At 39.8% G+C, this 20,885-nt stretch overlaps 2 protein-coding genes and 1 long non-coding RNA gene across 3 annotated transcripts; 2 read left to right on the top strand and 1 right to left on the bottom strand.

Moving 5' to 3' along the window:
* Positions 1-1,984: 1,984 nt before the first annotated feature.
* LOC105265430 (uncharacterized) lies at positions 1,985-7,730 on the top strand. Its single transcript, XM_011302903.1, has 5 exons — positions 1,985-1,995; positions 4,579-4,681; positions 5,009-5,509; positions 6,031-6,124; positions 6,646-7,730. The coding sequence occupies exons 1-5, from the start codon at positions 1,985-1,987 to the stop codon at positions 7,728-7,730; spliced, it is 1,794 nt and encodes a 597-aa protein (XP_011301205.1).
* A 496-nt stretch (positions 7,731-8,226) lies between these two features.
* Atg17 (autophagy-related 17) lies at positions 8,227-20,885 on the bottom strand. The gene is made up of 7 exons (XM_011302717.1): positions 20,801-20,885; positions 18,710-18,918; positions 15,143-16,365; positions 14,846-15,060; positions 14,644-14,755; positions 11,518-13,380; positions 8,227-11,436 (listed from the first exon to the last, which is right to left on the bottom strand). Exons 1-7 carry the CDS (start codon positions 20,866-20,868, stop codon positions 11,335-11,337), a joined length of 3,792 nt encoding a protein of 1,263 aa, XP_011301019.1. The 5' UTR covers positions 20,869-20,885; the 3' UTR covers positions 8,227-11,334.
* LOC105265299 (uncharacterized) lies at positions 18,926-20,785 on the top strand. The gene is made up of 4 exons (XR_892062.1): positions 18,926-19,097; positions 19,193-19,286; positions 19,513-19,696; positions 19,831-20,785. It is a non-coding gene; the product is annotated as an uncharacterized lncRNA (long non-coding RNA).

Here is a 20,885-nt window from a genome sequence, read left to right as displayed (position 1 = left end):
ATGTACCAGAGTCCTCTCTCATTTCTACCGGTTCTATCTAGCGTACATAGACCCTGTCTACACATACCCGGAGTACTTTTTCGGGTGAATATGGTAACGCGAAAAAACTCTAGCTCCACTTTTTTTTACCCTTTTCCCTTTTTCCTTTTCTCCTCTCCACGAGTTTAATTAATTTTTTCGTTTTATTTCAGTGCCTCAAACCACTTTTGGCATTTGTTGGACAATTATTTGACGGCGCCGTTAACAATCTCAGACCGTAATTTATTATTTCCTTGATAATAATCACCATGAGAAATATTTTTTTAAATATTAAATACGATCGACAATTTGTCGAAATGAAAAAACCGGTAATTTTAGATAAAAGGAATATGTTTTGGCAAATTCAATCGCTTGCATTTCGCTTTTTATTTTTCTATTCTTTTCTTACAGTTTTTTTTTATTGGAATCAACCGTTTTTGATGGATAATTTTATGCCGATGAGGACACCTGCACCACGTGGTAGGAAGTGACGATGGTATTATCAAGTGAAACGACATAATGCGTAGTATGCCGGTGTCAAATCGCACATGCATGAAGGCGAACACTAGTTTTTGTTCTAGGCACTCGCTACCAAACAATTATGGAGATAATTGCATTGGTCGAATGGAGATCGAAGGAGTTGCAACGAGAGAAAAGAAGGTATTGATGTGAATAATTGGATTAAAATAAATAAGTGATTCGATTAATTCCAATTGTTTCAGTTGTTTGGAATTATTTAGTTATTGATTCATTAGAGTAATTTATTTCGAGACGATAGGAGGAGCATCATTCATCACAATTAAAAAATAATTTTAGGTTGTCATAAAGTCTCGATTGAATCAAATATTTTTTACTTCACAGGAGGGAAATTCATTTATTATAATTCAGCTGAATTGATGACTCGACAAAAGATAGGGCTCAATCAAGGAAAAAAGTTGTCTGAATTGAGTTTGACTCGGACTTGACTTGATTCAATTTTATTTATTGCATCTCGATTGATCCAAGTCTGAAAATGGCGAAAATCCGATAATCACCCCATATTTTTTCCACAATTCCCCGAATAAAAATCAAATTCCCGGAGATTCTCCCATTGATTCCTGGTGCGAGTGTCTTGATAAATACCCCGACTCCTGGACGACCCGAAATCCCCGTGAACCCGATATAAACGAGGGAAAAGTTTGGTGGCGTGCACAATGTTGAATGTGTTTGCGTCGTGGGTTCCACACTCGATTGAGGCGTTTTGTCTTCGGATGCGGGTACCTGTCGAGGGGGGTGAAGACATGGGAAGGGGGATGAAGACATGGGAAGGGGGACGAAGACATGGGAAGGGGGATGAAGAAATGGGAAGGGGAATGTATTTCCCCCCAGATCCACTCCCACCCCGAAAACGGCTACCACAAATTCCCTTTCCCCCAAGCAACCCCTGAATAAAATGACAATAAAATTCCAGTGTAAAATTTTTAATCCAACAATTGACCGATGAGTTGACCTCAGCCCTTCCCCAACCGGATTGATCTGCGGGGGTGCCTGGGTAGCGGGGGTTGATCGGGGGATGAATAACGAAAAAGGGTGGAGCTGCTGCCATAGGATTGGCTGGTGGTAGGCCACACCAGGAGGCGGTACCTGAGAATGGACTAGGGAAGTCCCGGACTTGGGTACAAGGCAACAGTTCCAGTCACACGTCATTTCAGTTCTCATCGAGACACGAGAACGCACGCACGCGCGATCTCTCATGTCTCGGATTAATAATTCCCTGGATTTTTAATAATCATATCCAACTCAATCCGCAAACAATTGTAGAATGAGATGAATCTCGTTTAAGTGCTTTGATAAAATTGACTCAGTGAAATCAATTGAGGACTTTGTTTTTTCCTGATAATCAAGTGAAATATTGACACCGATCGAGAGGTGGTGATAAGTGATCGATTTTTTTGTGAAATTGGAAAATTATCGACGGAAAGCAACGATGGTTGTACTGTAAGTACTTTTAAATTTTATAGGTATCGATGAAAACAAAATGGAAGGAATTATTTAGGAATTAGTAATAAAAATGTCAGAATGACCTGGTCTGAAGGTTTTTGAAAATATTGCGTGGAGAATTAGGAATTATTTTATGTTATTCAAGGAAATTTCAAGGACTAGAAAATCGGCAATGAAAAATTCACTTTCATTACTACATTTCACTATTCTAGAAATTAACAAGAGATATTGTCTTGCATTAAACAAATCTCCCTCGATACAACTAGTTCCATCTCACAGTATATCTCGAAACTTGTGGGACCTAGCAAAATTTTTTATTAGACTTTTCTGTGAAAAAAAGGGAAAGCTTTAAAAAAGGTTCTAAGGGCTTTCTCCTTAAATCCTGCAGCTTTCGAGATATCTCGAGATATTTCAAGGGAAGTGACACAGGAATGGAGTCGATTTCATGAAGCCGTCGTATATCAGAAATTCCATTCATGGAGGTAAAATTTGGATAGCCCATCGTGAAAATTACTTGGCTAGATTTCTAATCAGTGGGCGTTCTACTCGTTCACTGATTGGTGTGTGGGCGTTATCACGGGGTTTCTTATTGGTTGCTAGGTTAGCCTAGGATTCCCTCCGGTTCTCAGTGCAGAAATTGCCTGGGGATGGGGATTTACCGACAAAATGTAGTTTCATGAGTAGTGAATTATTAATTTCGACATAATAATTTTTGACAACATTTTGTCATTTGACGGAAAGTATTGAATTTAATTTTTCGGAAATTTAGAAAGGATGGAATTCTGTAGAAAAAATTCTCCTGATTTCTCCTGAAACTTTTACCACTGAATATGAAATCAATGGAGAAATTATCAATGCCCAGATTTCTGTTTTTATAATTTGTTATTCGCGTGTCTCAACGAAAAAATTCATCTACTTATAATCATCTGAACGGTGAAATACATCCGCGACAAAATGAATAGAATTATTTCACTCTATTTACCTGCTCAAAAAATCGCCTAAATATATTAAAAAATTCTTGACCTTAACTTCAAAATGAGTGCAACAATTCCCTTGAAATATCTCAACCTCCATCTAGCTAAAAAAACATGTAATCTTTGATTAAAAATTCCCCCCAAAAATTGTAATATTTTACTAAACCCGTGTGACTGTACCACAACGTGATAAATTTCTTTCCCCCGGGCAGTTAAAAAAGAATTAATTTAAATCCTCGGGGATTTTGGGTGCATTCTTAAAACCCGTGAAACGACGAAAAATCTGAAATTTTAGGTGTTTCCTTACTGAAGATATTTAGTGAGGCTTGATATCGCGTTTAATATCTGTACAAAAGTTCCCCTCGAATATATCCACCGCCGGAGCAATTTTATGTACGTTGTTGACATAGAAAATAATCCAGCGAAGAAGTAAATAAGTATGTACGGTTGATCAAGGAGGTGGAAGAGGGGGATATGTGTACGGTGCGTGCCAAGTGTGTACCACATATGTCTTTTACCACACACTGCAAACATAATCTTGGCTTCGTGATCACTGACCGATGTATCATCTTACGCCGGTGCTAAAGGCGATGACTTTATCACCGATCCGGGCAATCATTCACTCTCTATGTACATGTCTGAATGTATATAACCCTTTACGCCCGTGAATTCATTGCTCTTCCTCGAGGAGGAGCCGACAAAAAAAATCTAACAAATCGGATAAATGAATGAAGGCGTTTCGTTTTTTTTTTCTCTCTGGGAATATTCACTTCCGTTCGACAAATCGATTGATATTTGCCAATAGCCTCCTCTTCCGGGTTGTCAACGTTATTTCAGATTTATCTACGAGCCATTGAGGAAAATTCATGCCGCTTTATTGAATGACTCTTAAATTTAGACGGCTATGGGGAACACCTACTCGTGATTTACACATTTGAACGATCTTTCCAGAAATAATGGCAAATTTTAATCTAGCGGAGAATTTGTACTGCTTGTTTTTTATTTGGGGAGAGAATTCGATCATTTTCACTGATCAATCATTTGTACTTTATGAGTTGATGAGTCTGTACTCAATTTTAATTATCTTCTGAAGAAATCTGAACTCAGGTAGAACATTTTTTGATAGGAAAAAAAATGTTGAATTTCATTCGAACAATTTCGAATAATGAAAGATTGAAATCACTTGGTTTCACCCCTAGAAAAATTGGGATAAAATCCGGAAAGGAAACGCATGTGAACAAGCTTGTCAGCCCACCCACGTACACCCATAAGTATAATACAATAGTGTATGTGCATGGGCTTGTGTACGGTGTCGTCGGTGCGTAAACCATAAATCGGGATTTTATCTCACCTACCACCTCTGTTCAGTCACCTTTGCTGGGCTGCAATTGCGCAATGCTAAATTACGATTTTTAAAAAATCCAATGAAACGAGAAAAACGATAGGAGGAATTTTTCATTGGTTGTCCAGGGCACCTAGCGAAATTACTCCAGCTCGATGATGCATGCCCACATTTGCATATTCGATAATAGGTTCAATTTTTCATCGGGGGAATACTTCAACCGGATAATTGGTACACGTGGTGAGATTTTGCTTGTTTTTCCAGGAGTCGTGTGGGATCGCCGACAATGTCAGCGACTGTTGCCGGCACTCAACAGCAGCAGCATCCTCATCAAGAGTGGGATATCAATGATTCCAATGTGCCCAGGGTAATTATCAACATCATGTACCGAAAATTCTCTCCGTGAATACAAGTGGATTTTTACCAAGACCAGTTGTTAGCTGATATCTCGGGATTGAACTCACATAATGAAAATTTCGTACAGACATTTATCGTAGAGAAACACGAGATCTCAAAAAAAGATCTTTACGAAAATTATCTCATTTTCCTTCAGTTCCGAGATATTTTCAAAAATTGCCTTCGAAAAAAAATGTCGGGATAGATTTTTTTTGAGTGTACGATTTTTTCAATTTCATTTACGTTTTCTGGGGGTATGTCGAGGGAATTTAATTAACTGTATGATTTTTCTCGATAGGTAGCGGAATATGACACCTGGTCGGAATGGGCCGACGGACACGTGCGAAAAGTTTACGCCCCGGACTGCGAGGAAGCGCGAAGACATGCATCCGGATGGGCAATGCGCAATACCAATAATCACAACGTTAGTATTTTAAAGAAATCATGTCTGGGGGTCCTGGTGTGCTCTCAGGCTTGTGTTTTACCTGGTGGAGGCAGAGTCCACCTGAGACCGGCGATTTGCGATAAAGCGAGGAAGAAGCAACAGGGAAAACCCTGTCCCAATAGACAGTGCACTGGAAAACTCGAGGTGCTGTCTTGTCGGGGCCATTGTGGATATCCAGTCACTCATTTTTGGCGACACACCGAACACGCCATATTTTTTCAAGCCAAGGGACAACATGATCATCCAAGGCCAGAGGCCAAATCAACATCGGAGGCAAGAAGAAGTGCAGGTGCTGTACGAAGAGCGAGAGGACTTGTGGCTCTCCTCGCCCGCGATGCAGCTCTTGGCTCAAAGGTACAGACCAGCGATTTTTTTTATTAAACGAGAACATCACTGAGAAAAAAAATCTTCTCTACCCCAAACAAATATATTTGGTGAAAGAAATTTTTTTTCTCCGTGTGATTTTTGTATTACGTTATGGGCCATCAGAATACCTCACACGGAAACCTCACGAAACCTCAATAAAATGGCGGACAAATTCCAGTCAAGAGTCTTCACGAAAAAATAGTAAAAATCACTAGAAAAATATTGTGGAATCCTAAAACGAAGAGTGTATCAACTATTCACTCGAGTGTTGAGGAATAATATTTCAAAGAATATGGGTGAGGGAAAATGGGAGATGTTTTTGTTGTGGACACCGCACGGGAACAAAGAGAGTAAACAAAGTATCAGAACTTACCGGGCGTTTAACGTTGTCGACAATTTCTCCTGTGATGTCCTCGATGTTCCTCACTATTCACTCAAATGTCTCACACACTCACTCACACACAACACTGCCACTAATTGTTAATTGTTATTCACTAATTTTGTTACAGTTAATGTCTCTTCGCGGCACTAAAAGACCGAATACTGATCCACTCGAGATCCCGCCAAGAACTACGCAGCCCCCGCCTCTCATCTCAGACAAAGGTGAATTGCTAATCAAATTCGCAACTAAATTTATCCAACACAACGCAAAATTGTACTCAATACCCACCAATATTTATTTATTTACTCCTCAAATTTATTTATTTAAATCCGTGAAGTCGCTATTAAGAAAATGCGCCTCACACCGGTGAATAGGAAGTCAAAATCATAATTAATAACCAACAACGCCTCCACCCCACACTCCCACGCCCCATATTAAATCATAAATTAAATTAAATTAATTAACAATTTTTCAATTACAATAATGATAAGAATATCACCAATATTAATGATGATTAATAATCCCATCCAATTAATATAAGTATTAAATAAATAAAAAATAACTAGTTGAATAAAATTAAAAAATGAAAAATGAATAAATGATCAATTATTAATGAGTTATTTAATAGTTATTAAATTATTGTGATTATTGTTTAGTTAGTTACGAAATCTGTTAATTTTCTCTCATGGAAGTTGATTTTCAAAAAACATCCGGTCAATTGAAAAAAAAATTTTTTTTCCAGGATATTCGTGTTCGTGTCCACCGTTTGAATGCGTTTGTGGTGTGCAGAGTCCTCTGCACGCCTACAACCCACCGCAGCCTCAAACAAACTTCTACCCCCAGCAAACATTGCCCCCGGAGACGGGGTTCTGGTTACAGGAACCACAGCAGAACCACCACGAAACAACCCTGGGTTACTGCCTGCCAAGTCAAGTGCCCCAGGAGCCATCCTACCCAGACTTCCCCGTATTCCAGGGTGATCTCTTCCAACCAGAGGAGATATTCCAGCTGGACCAGCCCCTGAGGCCCGACTTCCAGAGTTCACAGGAGGCAGCTAGATCCCCACCAACGCTCCTGGACCTGGGGAGTGGAATAATAAAATACGAAGTGGCAAAACAGCCACAGGAGACGTATTGGCATCAGCTGCTGAGTGACGACTCGAGCAGCAGTCACTTGAGCCTCACCCAAGGTAATAATCACGACGAGAGGCTGCAATTCCAGGGCTTCGAGGGCACCAAAACATCCTCCACTGATCCTCTTGCCTATAGCTACGATAAATCGAGAGAGATTACCAATGAATCGAAAAAACATTACGAATCATTCTGGCTGGACAATCGCTCGGACTTTCATTACGAGGATAAATTCAATCCCTGTGGGATGAAAACCTCTCTGGAATACCAGAAGGACGTTGAGACTGCCATGCACCCTAGTCAAAGCCCAAATACTCAGAATACCTCCACTTTTACCAATTTCGATGATTATCATCAGATCATCGAGTCGAATGTCACCAAGAGTCCCACCCTCGGGGATAGGCTCTTCCCAGAGACCGCTGAATCCACCATCCAGCAACATTCCAGCCCGGAACCATATTTTTATCCCAGTAATGATCGGTGTCATTACACCTGCGACGTGGACTCCAGAATGCCCCAAATACAACTGCCTACCAATTCAGGAAACTATGACGTATCTGATATAGAAATTCCACAGTTTGTCGATTACACTCTCGTGGGGATGCTGTGCAATTCTGGGGAGGACAATTTGGGGGGCAGTGGACTCCTGGGGGGGTGTCAGCAGTCCCCCCAGCAAGCGTATGTGCAAAATCATTAGGGGTTTGGGATTTGTTTGTCAGTTGGAATTGTATTTGTATTATAAAATAAATATACTAATTAGTTGCAAATAATTGAGAGCTCTTTTTTCTGATTTTATTACCTGTTTCTATTGTTCCACTTTTGGTTTTTTAAATATTGAAATTGTAATTAATTGTAAGTGGAATGAGGATTAGAATGGAGAGGTTTTAATAATCAAATTTATTAACAAAATGACCTGCAAATATTTCAGAAGAAAGAAAGGGATAATCAGTGGTATTTAATTAACACTCAGCAGTTTTCACAACTTTGAAGTGAACAATTCATCGATTCCACTCAATTAATTTCATTGACGCCGTAATCCCTCGATAACCGAAAATATTATTTGCCCACAATGAACCTCTGCATTAATCCTCATTATTCCTCCGTCGTCCGTGTAATTGGCTCCCTGCTGTGCAATTATTCATCCCCCCATTAATCCCAATGGACAGGACAGATAAATAACGTAGCTGCAAATATCGGTTAAAAAGTCAAATGGCTTTTATTCATATCGACGATTATTTCGTTCGTTTATTGCGTAACAGATACTATCACGTTGACATTGTTCTCTTTTTCTCATTTCCATTACAATAATTCCTCGCAACAGTACGTACGAACGTGCACTGGGGAGTCTGCATGTACGTACATAAAATTACGATTTCCCCATTGATACTTAACCCAGAAATATCCACACACTGTACTGAGAGAAAAAATTACTCTTTACTGAGAAAATTCACTTGATACAAACGAATATTCTTCTGCCAATTATTCAAGTCCTCTGATTTCTCACATTAAAAGTTTTTTGTGCACAATAATAGATAATTGAATTGATAGAAAAATGAATTGTTGATTGATTCTTCACTGAAAATTGTCCTTTTCTTTCTTTGATCAAGTAAATTGTCTGAAATGTAGCTTTTTCTCCGAGTCTCCAGTTGAAGAAACGAGACGAATCGTGGATGGATCGTCTCGTAAAATTTGGAAGAATTAAATCGACACGTACAAATCGTCTTTCCATACAAATATCAAATTTTATTTCGATAGCGTTCCTTAATATAATTAACCACAGCTCTCAATCACTCTTACGTTCGTTATGTTTCCAGATGACAAATCACTAAGCTCTCGTGCGAGGACTATTCCACCGCTGATTATTCGATTTAAACGTAAATTCAATCGCTCAATTCAATATTAAATACACTTCAATAATCATATTCTTAACGTCGAAAATGAGAATTGCGTATGATACAAAAATTATCAGCATGGGAAAATATAATGAGACTAAATCTACTCTCTAGATGAAAAATAACGCAAATACCGCCAGAGAAATGATTCATCCGAATCAAATATTCCATTCAATAAAAATCAATCAACTAAACCAAAACAATGAAAAGAAAACGCGATAGCCATCATTCGAATTAAAAAATCTCCTTCAATTCTCCGAGTGAAAAAAATAATAATCATTAACTAAAAATCACTGCTATTGCAAAAATTTCAACTTAAATCATCGATTTTATTCAAATAATTCGTTCTTCAGGGCGCAGGCCCCGATTAAGTTCGATACTCTAATCTAAAAAAAATAATTCTACCTATAATTTAAGATCATTTTTTCGTTACACTCTTATTATTTTGTTTTTGGCTGAGAAATGAGAAGTATATAATGATGAAGCAATGTCACCCACGTGTTACTACTGAAAGCGTGAGATATTCGGAAAGTATTAAATTAATCTATCGGAGGAATAACTCTATGCGAGACTTTCAATATTTTCATCTACTTTGTGATATCACGGTTATAATAAACACTCTTGAGGCACGTTTTGTTTGATATTCCGAATGCGAAAGCCCTCACACTTGGGTGGACAGAAAATAAAATAAATAGCGAACGAACCAAAAAAAAAAAGAAAGAAAAATTCCCAATCATTGAATTTTCGATGGGTAACGTAATTAACATCAGGTACCAAAAGTGAACAGCTCCCACCAGGAATTCCCTGTATCACACATCAGGTCATCCCGAGAGGCGCCCTTTAATGCACCGAATGACTTCGGGAACTTCATCCCCATGATTTTGTATAAAAAATTTATAAACTTTGATTAATTATGCGCGGAAGAATTCCCTCATCATGTCGATCCATTAAAACAAAAAAACTAATAAGAAAACTGAAACTGCTAAGCACTGAGGATTTTAATTTGTGACTCTCATTCTCTCGACTTTTTTTCCCTTTTTCTCGTCGTTCTAATTCTAGAAAAACAATAATCTAATATCCAAGGACAATGGGAACTGACTAATCTGCTGCAAGACAAATGAGGATATTTTTACTGAGTGCGAGAGGATATTACGTGCCAGGTGCTAGTTATCACTCGCCTCGACTGATTAAAACGTTTCGTAGTCCTTGTCAGAGGTTACGAGAAGCTAGAGACCCCTGAAAAGCATCTCCTTCCCCATATTCGGTACTTCTAACGTAAAAACTCTCACAGTGCGCCCAGAATAATTATTTACTCATTAAATCGGAGGATTTCGCTGAGAGTTTTCATTTCTCTCAAACGATATCCCAGTGATTTCCTTTTTTTTCATCCCAAATACGATTTCTTGGTGAAGAATATTATCCTATTAATCTTTCGTCATTTATTAACATTTTATCACTTTATCGTGTATTTCCTGTGAAGGTATGATTTACTCGAACAAATAATAGAGTAAATAATTTTTCTGGGTGTCACCCTCATCCCCACTTTTCAAATTTAAAAACTACGATAGAAGGGTGAAAAAGGTTGTTAAAGGTCTAACGATCACAGCTATTTCATTACGATTTGTTTTTCCACGAAAAAAACTCTATCTGTGTTACTATATTCAAATGGTCCTTAGAACGATTTATATGATTGTTTCTGTATATTCTTTTACAACTATTAGAGGTGATGCATGATTCCATGTCTCAAAAACGTTGGTGTTGATTACTTTTTTTAAAAATTTTTCCATTTTACCAGTGAGATCTACGCTAAGTGTTCATACTTGGATATTATACAACCGTAGGATAATATACGTGTATTATGTATGCCATAGTAATATATCTAGTTCAACTCACGTATGAAATCATTATTTTTCTTCTCTTCGTTTTTTTTTCCTCTCATCAAAATTCTTAATCATCAATTGCTTGTAAAACTTAAAGCTAAATTTCACATTTTTGTGTTGAAATTCATACTGCCAACGAAAATTCAAGTACTCAATTTTGTTTTTCAATTAAAAATTAATCATGCAGTTTTTAACTATCCAACACGCCAACTATATCACAATAAAACACCACCACATCCCTCTGCTCATTCAATGAAATCGGAGACTCGTACCTCCAGGTGATAATTTCCACGAGGGATTTCGTGACTTTTTCTGGAATTCTTCCAGAATTCATTCACGGATGAATCGTGTAGACTTTTATAACTACAATGAGGACTTTTTGAGGACTACACGACACGAGCTCCCAATCACAACGTTTTCGTTTTTATCTCGTTTTATCATTTTTCTCGTTATTGTGATTTTGGAGAACGATTTCAAATATGGAGTAGGGATTTTTTGTTGACTTGAATGGTTTAACTCACTCCTGGGTCTAATCTGAGGATGAGGTCGTCAGGTCCAATTCCCTCTGGGCTGGCATCACACGCACTCGGTAGAATTTGGTGCCTTGGGGAACGTGGTAACGATTTTCGGACTGAAATTAAAATTCATTTCAATTTGTAAAGCTTCTCAAATGGTCTATTAATTTTTTTTTATCAAAATACCAAATAATTACCTTTTTGGCGTGGCAATACTGTTTATCAATGACCTCTCCAAGCACATAAATCTGCTTAGGCAGTCCATCAGACTGTCTTCTCAATTTCAAAGTGTCAATGCACTCCGAATGGAGGAAATACATGGTTCTAGACTCCTGCAGAATAATATAATTACTGTGTGCAGTGTCCCACAGTACAATAACCGAGTCCCCAGGGTTGCAACGATTGAGACTGATGCAGGACTGTTGAAACAGGTTGGTGGTACTTTTGATGAGCTTCTTTCTATATCTAAAGGTAGCATCAGGTTTGTTTTCAGATGATCCAGTCTCACCACTCCCAGCCTCAGAGACAACAGCAACTGATGCGTTCATCTCTTTGTCACGTGCGTCCATGGACGTAGATATTTCACCTCCAAAGTCCCTCGTAGACCTCTCCTTCACGAGTTCAACCTCCAGTCGCATCTTATCGACCTCAAGAACCTCTACCTTGGCCTCCAGCAACTCCTTCGACTCCTGAATGGCCTGCAGAGCAGCAGCTAATCTTTTGTTGTCGATCTCGAGACACTCCAGACGTCTTTTGAGACACTCGGCAGTGTTTGCCTCGAGTCGTACTTTCTTCGACTCCGAAACTTCGATATCGTCTTTGCTGGTTGACATGAGCTCTTTAAACGCATCGTTCACCATCCCTGAAGCACTCTGCGATATTTTCAAACGTTCCTCCGCCAACTCGTGGCGAAGCTCGTTCCTCTCCGCCTGCAGCTCCTGCACCTGAGACTCGCGGTGCTTCATTATCTTCCTCTCCGTCACCATTTTCTTCTCCAGACGACGCTTTTCCTCCTCCAACTTTTCCAGCTTCTCAGTGAGACTCTGCCTGACTCTGCAGTCATCCTCAGTAAGTCTTCTGATGATCTCCTGGTACTTCTGGCACTCATCGACGAGTGCAGTCTCCCTAAGCCTGTGAGCCTCAGCCTCTTCCTCGAGCTGTTTCTCAACCATCCTGAGACCAAATTGCAGTTTCGCCTCGAAGTCCGCCGACTCCTTCTCAATGGCCTTCCTGACAGCATCAGCCTTCTCAGCCTTGAGATCCTCCTTCGTCTGTGCAAGAATTGCCTCGTGATTGACAATCTCGATGACATCAGGTCTCTCAATCTTTTCGAGGCTAGAGTCACTGGGGCTCCTCTCCATCACACTCGATGCAGCCATGAGTTTGAATCGACTCCTGATGGTCTCGAGCTCAGTTTTGTACTCGAGCAGGAGCTTATCGGTGGTCTCCTTGACAATTTTCTGCTGATCAGATCTGGCCGTTGCCAAATTCTCCTCTAGTTCTTTGACATTCTGTCTGCACTGCTCCAGAGCATTTGTCAGTGATGAAATTTCCACGAGACGTGCCTCATTACTCTGCTCGATCGAATTCTTATCGATCCTCGCCTGCTCGAGTGCCTCCTCGAGCTGTTCCTGGAACCTCAACTGGATATCTCTCATTTCCTCTTGTTCAGCCTCCAGCTTCTGTCTCATGGTGGCGATCAAACGTTCGTGCTCAACCAACTCAGTTTCTTTATCCATTATGGAACGTTTCAGGTTCATAATCTCCTCGTCTCGTGTTTCTAGCAGTTTCTTGGCATCCGTCAGCTCCAGCTCGTGGTCAACGGTTAATTCTTGTTCTCGTTCTCGTAATGCTCTCTCACACTCCTGGGAGTGAACTGTCAGTGCCTGACCAATACGTTCGGTCACCTCATGAATCCCGCACTTGTCATCGTTCACCTTCTCCCGAAGAACTGTCAACTCGTCCCGAAAGGCTATCATTGCCTCGCCCATCGCTGTCTTCACTGTTCGCAGAATCGTTCGCAGCCGCTCCACCTCAGCTCGAGTGTTCCCCAGGTTCTCCTGAAATTATACAACAACAATTGTTGGAGAAACAAAAAAAGAAAATTCGATTAATCTTTCGATCTTTACGTGCTCGAGATTGGCTGGTGCAGTCAGAAAAATTCAGTAGCGAAGAGAAATATCTTCGAATCTGGGAGAGATTGTGATTTTTTTTTTACCTTTTTTGTTATCGAACTGTTACTGAATTGTTCCTTTGAATGGAAAAAAAATGTATTTCATCGAAATGAAACAATTTCATGGGTTTGGACTTTCTTGATGGTCTCAGTGTTAATTTTAATGGAATATAAGCTAGTGTAGAACCGAGCACCCTGTGATTTCTCACGTTATTCATTTATTAGTAACAAATGGTGTCAGGGATTGGGGCTAAGTGTAGGTGTATGTGTGTGCGACGGCATCAGCTACGCCCTGAAAACAAAACAACGAAAATGGTTCGACTACTGAGGGTAACGAGAAATTAACGGGCAGTTTCTTTCTCGTTCTGGAGGAAAGCGCGTGGCCATGCTGAAAGGTAGAAGAATATTTGCAGGACATCGACACGAGGATCGATCAACAGGTGGAATTTCCAGAGCTGGACGGCTTTGACGAAATTCGAAATAAATTAATAATACTTGAGAAAAATTGAAATTCGATATATGTGAATTATCCCCTTAGTGCACTCGTTCCAAAAATTCATAATTAGTAACAAAATGGTATTTATTATTTAATTTTTCACATTGGCTGTCGTTGAGATGAAGAGTAGAGATTAAAATAGCGTTTTACCCAGCTCTGGAATTGTCTAATGATTTTGTAGATGTGATGCAAGAGGAAGACGAAAAGCAACAGAGAAATAAATTCGAAATAAAACACAAAATTATCAATGGCTGATTTCTCGATTGAGGTCATTTTTTTTTTATCTGGAAAATGTCGATCCAGTACCTGAAGGAGATTAACAATGGCCTGATGCTGGCCGTCGGTGTGGTGCTCGCTGAGGCTGCTTGGCAGCGACTCATCCATGTAAAATTCAGTACCCAAAAAATCACAATTGGCTGTCTCCCCGTAAGGACTGCTATCGCCACTCTCCAGGTGTGGATTTTGCTGCTGTAGCTGGCCGTCGCACTTCACATTTGTCATGGGATTTATTGGGAAGGTACTCGGTTCATTATTTTCAATGCACTCGACTAACGGACACAGTGCAGTTGAACGATTTAAATCAACGCGCGAATTTAAGGATGACATGTTAGTGGATATTGAGGATGTGGGGGACACGCTCCTCGAGCCACCAACCTCCAATTGTTTCATCTGTTTTTCCTCGGTCTCGTAGCAGGTGGTCTTGCCGTCATTACCCCGGACTATTTTCTCGAACTCCTCAGTGTCTGTCTCCGACTCGAAACCCACTCTGTGGATGCCCAATTGGTCATCATTATTTTCACTTCAATCGTTAACTTTACAGAAGAATCTGGGATAAAATGGAGAACGTCAAAATTACCTGTCAGTGGTCATTGGCCTCTCGCCCTGATCCTTCGTGGCCATGTCCATGGGCATCGATGTGCTGTGCCCCTTGTCCTTGCTACCCTCTCCACTGCCCTCGCTGAAGCTCTTCGACAGGAAGAACTGAGTAATACTATTAAGGTCAGGTGTGGACACCGAGTCAGTGAGATCAGGTAGCTGGATCTTGAGAGAGTTCATATCTTCAGCAGTCAGCTATAAATCATCGCCAAATTGAATAAATTATCCAACAAAATGATTAGAAATAATTATAATTCCTGTAAAAAATAAAAATTACTTTAGGAAGTTCACTATCAAAAACAGTAGGAGCCTGAGTAGCGAATGGTGGAGGTGTGTCCTCGAGGCCAGGGAACAGAGTATTCAGGAAATGTCCCTCGAATTTATTCTGAAACTCCCTCCGCCTGGTTATCTCCTCACTGTGAATAGTGAGTAACTGACAAGCCAAATTGCTGGCCCAGATGAGAAAAGCCTGAGAGAACGTTCGCCTCCTGACAACTTCGGCAACAGCAGTGACATACATATTCGGTGCCATATGGATCTGCTGGAGTACCTCAAGATGACGCCTGAGACGTTTGAGATTCTCATGGTACATAACGAGTTTACCATCAACCTCCATCATCTTGTTCTCAACATAGGTGATCCACTTGAGCCTGTGATAGATATTAACAGACAATTCCTCTTTAGCTCGAGTGCATCGTCGCCTGATATCCCTGAGCTGCGAGTGATTTTCCATCATGACCATGAGTTGTCGCCTGTGGGAGGCGCACAAATCAGGGAGAACACTGGGATCACCGAGATTATTCGCGCGTGTCTGATTCTGCAGGAAACCCTGGGCAAGTTCTCCCTGTTCCTGAAGAAGTCTTCTCGCTTGGGAGAGCAATTGCTCGAGGGCAAAGAGCCTCTCTCCCAGGCCCTTGATCTCCTTCATCTCAGGTCGATTGGATCCCACGATTGCAGCATCAGTCTCATTCTTCAGGGCCTCCATCATTCGCTCGTCAAACTGCTCGAGACCCCTGGAGCACTGCTCTGCCACCTGCTCAAGACTGCTCTGATTGTCCTTCGCTGATATCCAACGCAGAAGACTCAGCACCTCGTCTGGCTGGTCACCAGGCTCTGAGGGCTGCTCATCGGGACTCAGGAGACCCTCCGCTTGGGCGCGAAGTGCTGGGAGAATTGGAATTTTCGAGAGGGTACCCAGATCTGCATTGAAATTGTTCAACAGCTGCATGTGCTGCTCTCGCTCTGTCAAATATTGCGTGAAACTCTGCTGAAGAAGATCTGCCTTCGACTGGAACATCTGGGTGATGTCCTCCAGATTCGCAACTACTGCTGCCCATCCCTGCTGCTGAAGATGCTGATCGTGCACCAGACGTTCACAGGTTCTTGTCTGGTCTCGGGCAATGGCACAGCACTGTTGAGCCAACTGCGCCCTCGATACCAGAGTGCTGTATGTCGCTGGCATCGACAGGGAACCTGTGATCTGCTCCACCAGGTCAACATCTGGTAAAATAATCATTTGGAAAATTATTTAAACGAACGAAAAATCATAAAAATGTCGCAGACATCGTTTCGTTTCGCCCATTTATCTACGAAAAAATGACGAAAAAAATTATCCAGGTTTATCGTCGATCGTTACCCCACAAAAGTGTGAAAATCACCAGAACTCCATTATTACACAAATTAAGTAATTACAGAGCTCGCAATTCGTCCAGTGATTGATAGCACAATGACCCTCGCCTGATCGCTGAATTATCAGTTGACCGAATTTACAAGGAGCGCGGGGTTAATTGTCGTATTTATTTAAATATATAATGGGCTCAGCTGAATCGGCACAAATTGTGATCGATACACTCTGAACCTCATTACTTCACTACCCAAGTGGTAAACGGAGATAATTCGAGTATTACACTTACAGTTTTCATTAAATCTCAATTAATCAAGATACACGTTCTCTGGAAAATTTAATCACCTACAAAAAAGTTCCCTAACATTTGTATCCTGAATCGAAAGTTTTCACTATAAATCGCTAATAATAAAAATATTAAATCCTCCACCACCAAGTGATTGATGTTCATTACATCCATCATAAAAGTACTTAACACCGATATCGGCACATCAAAACGTCAATTTTCTCTCTTCATTTAATTCAAATAAACAAACGAGCAATTTCGCTAGGTGAATGGAGCGACTCGAGCCGCAGAAACTCGGGAAAAGAAAATTGAAACGCACTCGATTACAAGAGATTTAAACATGAGTCTTCTTTATCGCACCATTTGATCAATCCTTCGAGCCTTTCACCGCCTCTAAATGAGAGGAAAAATACAGTAATCCATGGTGGGGAAAGTCTGTTTACGAATGCTAGGTACAACCTCCCGAAACAAATTATCCCATACATTTTTTTCCCTCAAGATTTCCTGTAAAAATTGCCCCAGAAAGATCGATCGGGATGAGACAATCTCGATAGGCCATTCATAGAATTTTCCACTAGTCGCGATCCACTGTATCACCACGAAAGTTACGCAATGAGTGGTCGTGTCCTCGATCCGCGATCGCAGCACACGCGCGCTATTCGATTACGCAGTGCTCATTTACTCAGACCTCGTGTCATATCTGTGTTACTTGTGTTTGCGATTAAATATCGATGTGTGAGAAAAGATTGTCGCTAGTTTGGCGTCCAACAGTCTGCTATGGCGAGCTAAACGCTGTCATTCTGAGCTGCAATGCCAGGCTGACGTAAATTCGCGATTTAGAATGAAAATCAAGCTGGGGATAAACCGCTGCATCATTTTGGTTTTATGCGAGTCTCAGATGAATCCCGGGAAAATGATAATTCTATCCTCAGTGCCTTCAAATCCGTAAATTGTTCGTGAATTTATCTGCTGGATCTCATAATTATTGTATAATCAGCAGATAATCGATCGGTAGATAGACATCCATGGACAGTATTTGGGACAGACTTGATCGATATTTTTCGTTATTCAAGAGATCGATTGGTTTGAAGAAATATTTTGTAGGGGAATGATTATATTGGAATTGGAATTAAGAAGTAATGGATAACTCGATTTTGATGTTGAACCGTTGAGTTTATGAGGAACCCTCGATTTTAATTCCTAATCAGATAAAATAAAAGTCCCCTGATTCTTCCCCCTTGCGTATTTCATAATTTTAAACTCGGCTTATCTCACTTCGGTACTAAATTCAAATCTTCAAATACTCCGTTTTACGTTTGATAACTCGAAAACAACAAATAGTCGTAAATATTTGTTGTTTTTCTGCAGGTGTTTTTTAGATTTTTTCCTATCTCATTAATTCAATGACGATGTCAGGTACTTCATTTTATTCGTCACGTTTGTTGACACAAAAATGACTTATCGTTAGAAATATTTATACCAGTCTTTAAAATACCCTTTTACTCGGTTGCTGTAATGCCAGAAAACATTTTTAACGCCAAATCTAAAGTGCAAGTTTTTGTTGAAAATTTTGCCTATCGCCTTTCCCAAACATGTTTTTAAATAATGAGCACGGCGCCATACGTGCCACATTTTACGATATTTTTATTACCCTTTCCTTTACATTTTCGTCACGTTCGGACTTGAAAAAAATAAACCGTTTGAATGGATTAATGAGTCATCCAAATACAATTCCCGAGTGGCACATTTGAATTAAATTGCGGAAAAAGTTTTAATAAAACTTTGGCTTCTTACATCTCGGATTGAATTCGAACAAAAGATCAATTCTCCTTATCTCGCGGTGAATTTTTCTCTCAACCACAAAAAAAAATGCTGGTACCTCGCTGGGAGATAAAACTTGAGCATTACAATAACCATTGAATATGGAAACTCACCGGTGCTATAATCAGTATGCGGTACAGGTGGCACTTGGCTCTCGATGGCAGCTTTGCTGAAGAGATAGATGGGATTGGTATCGGTACCTGCTGAATACGAACAGACACGTGCATTAGGCTCCAAACTTTCCCCACCGCTCATCAAGAGCACTTGGTGGACAGCTAGTACTCCGCATTCTCGTTCAATAGCCTCCTTCAACTCCGCAACACTGAAAATTACAGTTCATTTTCTTCACCTCTGCGGTCTATTTACCCTGCAGTTGGGAAAATTCATTCAAACTCGTCGAGGAAACATATTCCAGTGGGAATGGGGTCACGCACTACTAGACCTCCGTCGTTAAATCTACTTTCCTATTTCTGATGATTTCAACTTCGATAGCTCGGGGAGGTAATTATTTCTCTCCATTGTAAAACACTGATGTCATTAATATTAAATTATGAAATTATGTTTGACACTTGCTGGTAAAATCAATGGTTTTTTAGATTAACTAGATATTTTTCAAGAAAATGTGAAACAAGAAATAGGAGTTCCCCATGAGTTGAATCAAATGAATTCAGATATTTCTCGATGTATTGGGTAATGTAAAATCATTTATTATCTAGAGCTGACATTTGACAATTGATTTATATTTTTCGTAGAAAGAATTAATTGCTCTATTAGTCCACAAATACAAGTGCAAATTAGACATATTAAATGAGTTACTCGGGAGTTGGAGTTGATGGATTAAAATTTTTATTTTCGATGAAGAGAACGTATGAGTCATTGACCAGCGATGTTTCATCATTAAGAATTATTCTTTTAGCCGATTTCATGCAACAAGTCCAATTATCGTGATAGTCGGAGAACATGCAAATTCAGCAGATAACGCATCATCGACTTCTGTCTTGCAAATAAAAATTGCACTAATACGAGTGCAATTGTTGGTCTATTGCATCAACCGTCGGACACATCGCCGTTGTAAACTGTCGCCAAGTTCTTGATGATACGTAAGCAGCCTTGAATATTTCATCAGATGTATGTGCTAGTGTCGATTTTACCGGAAAAATTGTGGCGTAATTACATATCGATAGACATTGATCCCCACATTTGTTTTATAATTATTCGATTCGATTTATTTCAGGCCAAAGCGTGTCAACGACATACAGAACAAAAGATTTCAGACAGGTGTTTCAAAAATAAAAAAATCGAGCGAACGAGTTAGTTTTTATTTAAGAATAACGAGAGGGTTTTATACATCTTTACTTTCTTCTGCATTAAAATCTCGAGCTCAGAATTGTGAAGAAGGAAAGGTTTCGGATTCTTTCTCTTTTACGAGTGTCTTTAAAACACGTGAATATCCGAACAATTTTTACTGCCTCTCCGGTCTCCGCTTGTCAATTTTGTTATCTAAAAACTCCGCCTGGTTATACATAATTGGTCCGAGCCCTCGTAAATCACGAAAAAAAAAATTCATAATGACCGAAAATTGCAGTTTTTCGATTATTACATAAATCTCTGAATTCAGGCTTTCTAATTTATTCTCGTATCTTCACGAAATTCTCTAACGTTTCAAAATAAACAGCCGAATGTGTACCTCTCTCGACGTTGAAATAATAACCTTCAACTCAAGTCCAAACTTAAAAGATGATTTCACCAAAAAACAAAATCAAAGAACGCAATAATGATATCTAATGTGAATCCCGAATTCCACAAACTACCTAATAAATTTCAAACTATTTATACTGTTTCATCTCATTGCCTCCAATAAATAATTGAATTCCAAATCTTTTTACTCATACCCCACTCGATAATTCAAATTAGCAATTTCCATTGATTACCAATTTATCTCTAAACCTATCACCTCAAGATAAAAACATCAAAAGGCTTTTTTACAGCTGATGAAATTTTCTCCAAAAAATATCTGTTAACATTTTCGCGTGAACTCAATAGTCTCAGAGATCGATCGATAAACCAATAAACCCCAACTCATCTGACTCCACAACTCGCGAGAGTGTTTTATCTTTCCACAAGAAAACAAAAAGAATTCCAATGAGTCATTAAGGGCTTCCAGAACCGTCTGTCATCCCCAGGATAATTCCCTGTATAATTACCTCTGCAGAGCGAGCTTGATGTCGAAAGTGAGGGTAGCACCAGTATCAACATGAAAAATGTACAGCATTTTTGTAGAAATATCCA

The sequence above is a fragment of the Fopius arisanus genome, unplaced genomic scaffold (assembly GCF_000806365.1).
Source record: "Fopius arisanus strain USDA-PBARC FA_bdor unplaced genomic scaffold, ASM80636v1 scaffold00029, whole genome shotgun sequence".
Classification (NCBI taxonomy): Eukaryota; Metazoa; Arthropoda; class Insecta; order Hymenoptera; family Braconidae; genus Fopius; species Fopius arisanus.
Note: the sequence above shows the minus strand (reverse complement) of the source record. Positions and strands in the feature narration are given on the sequence as shown.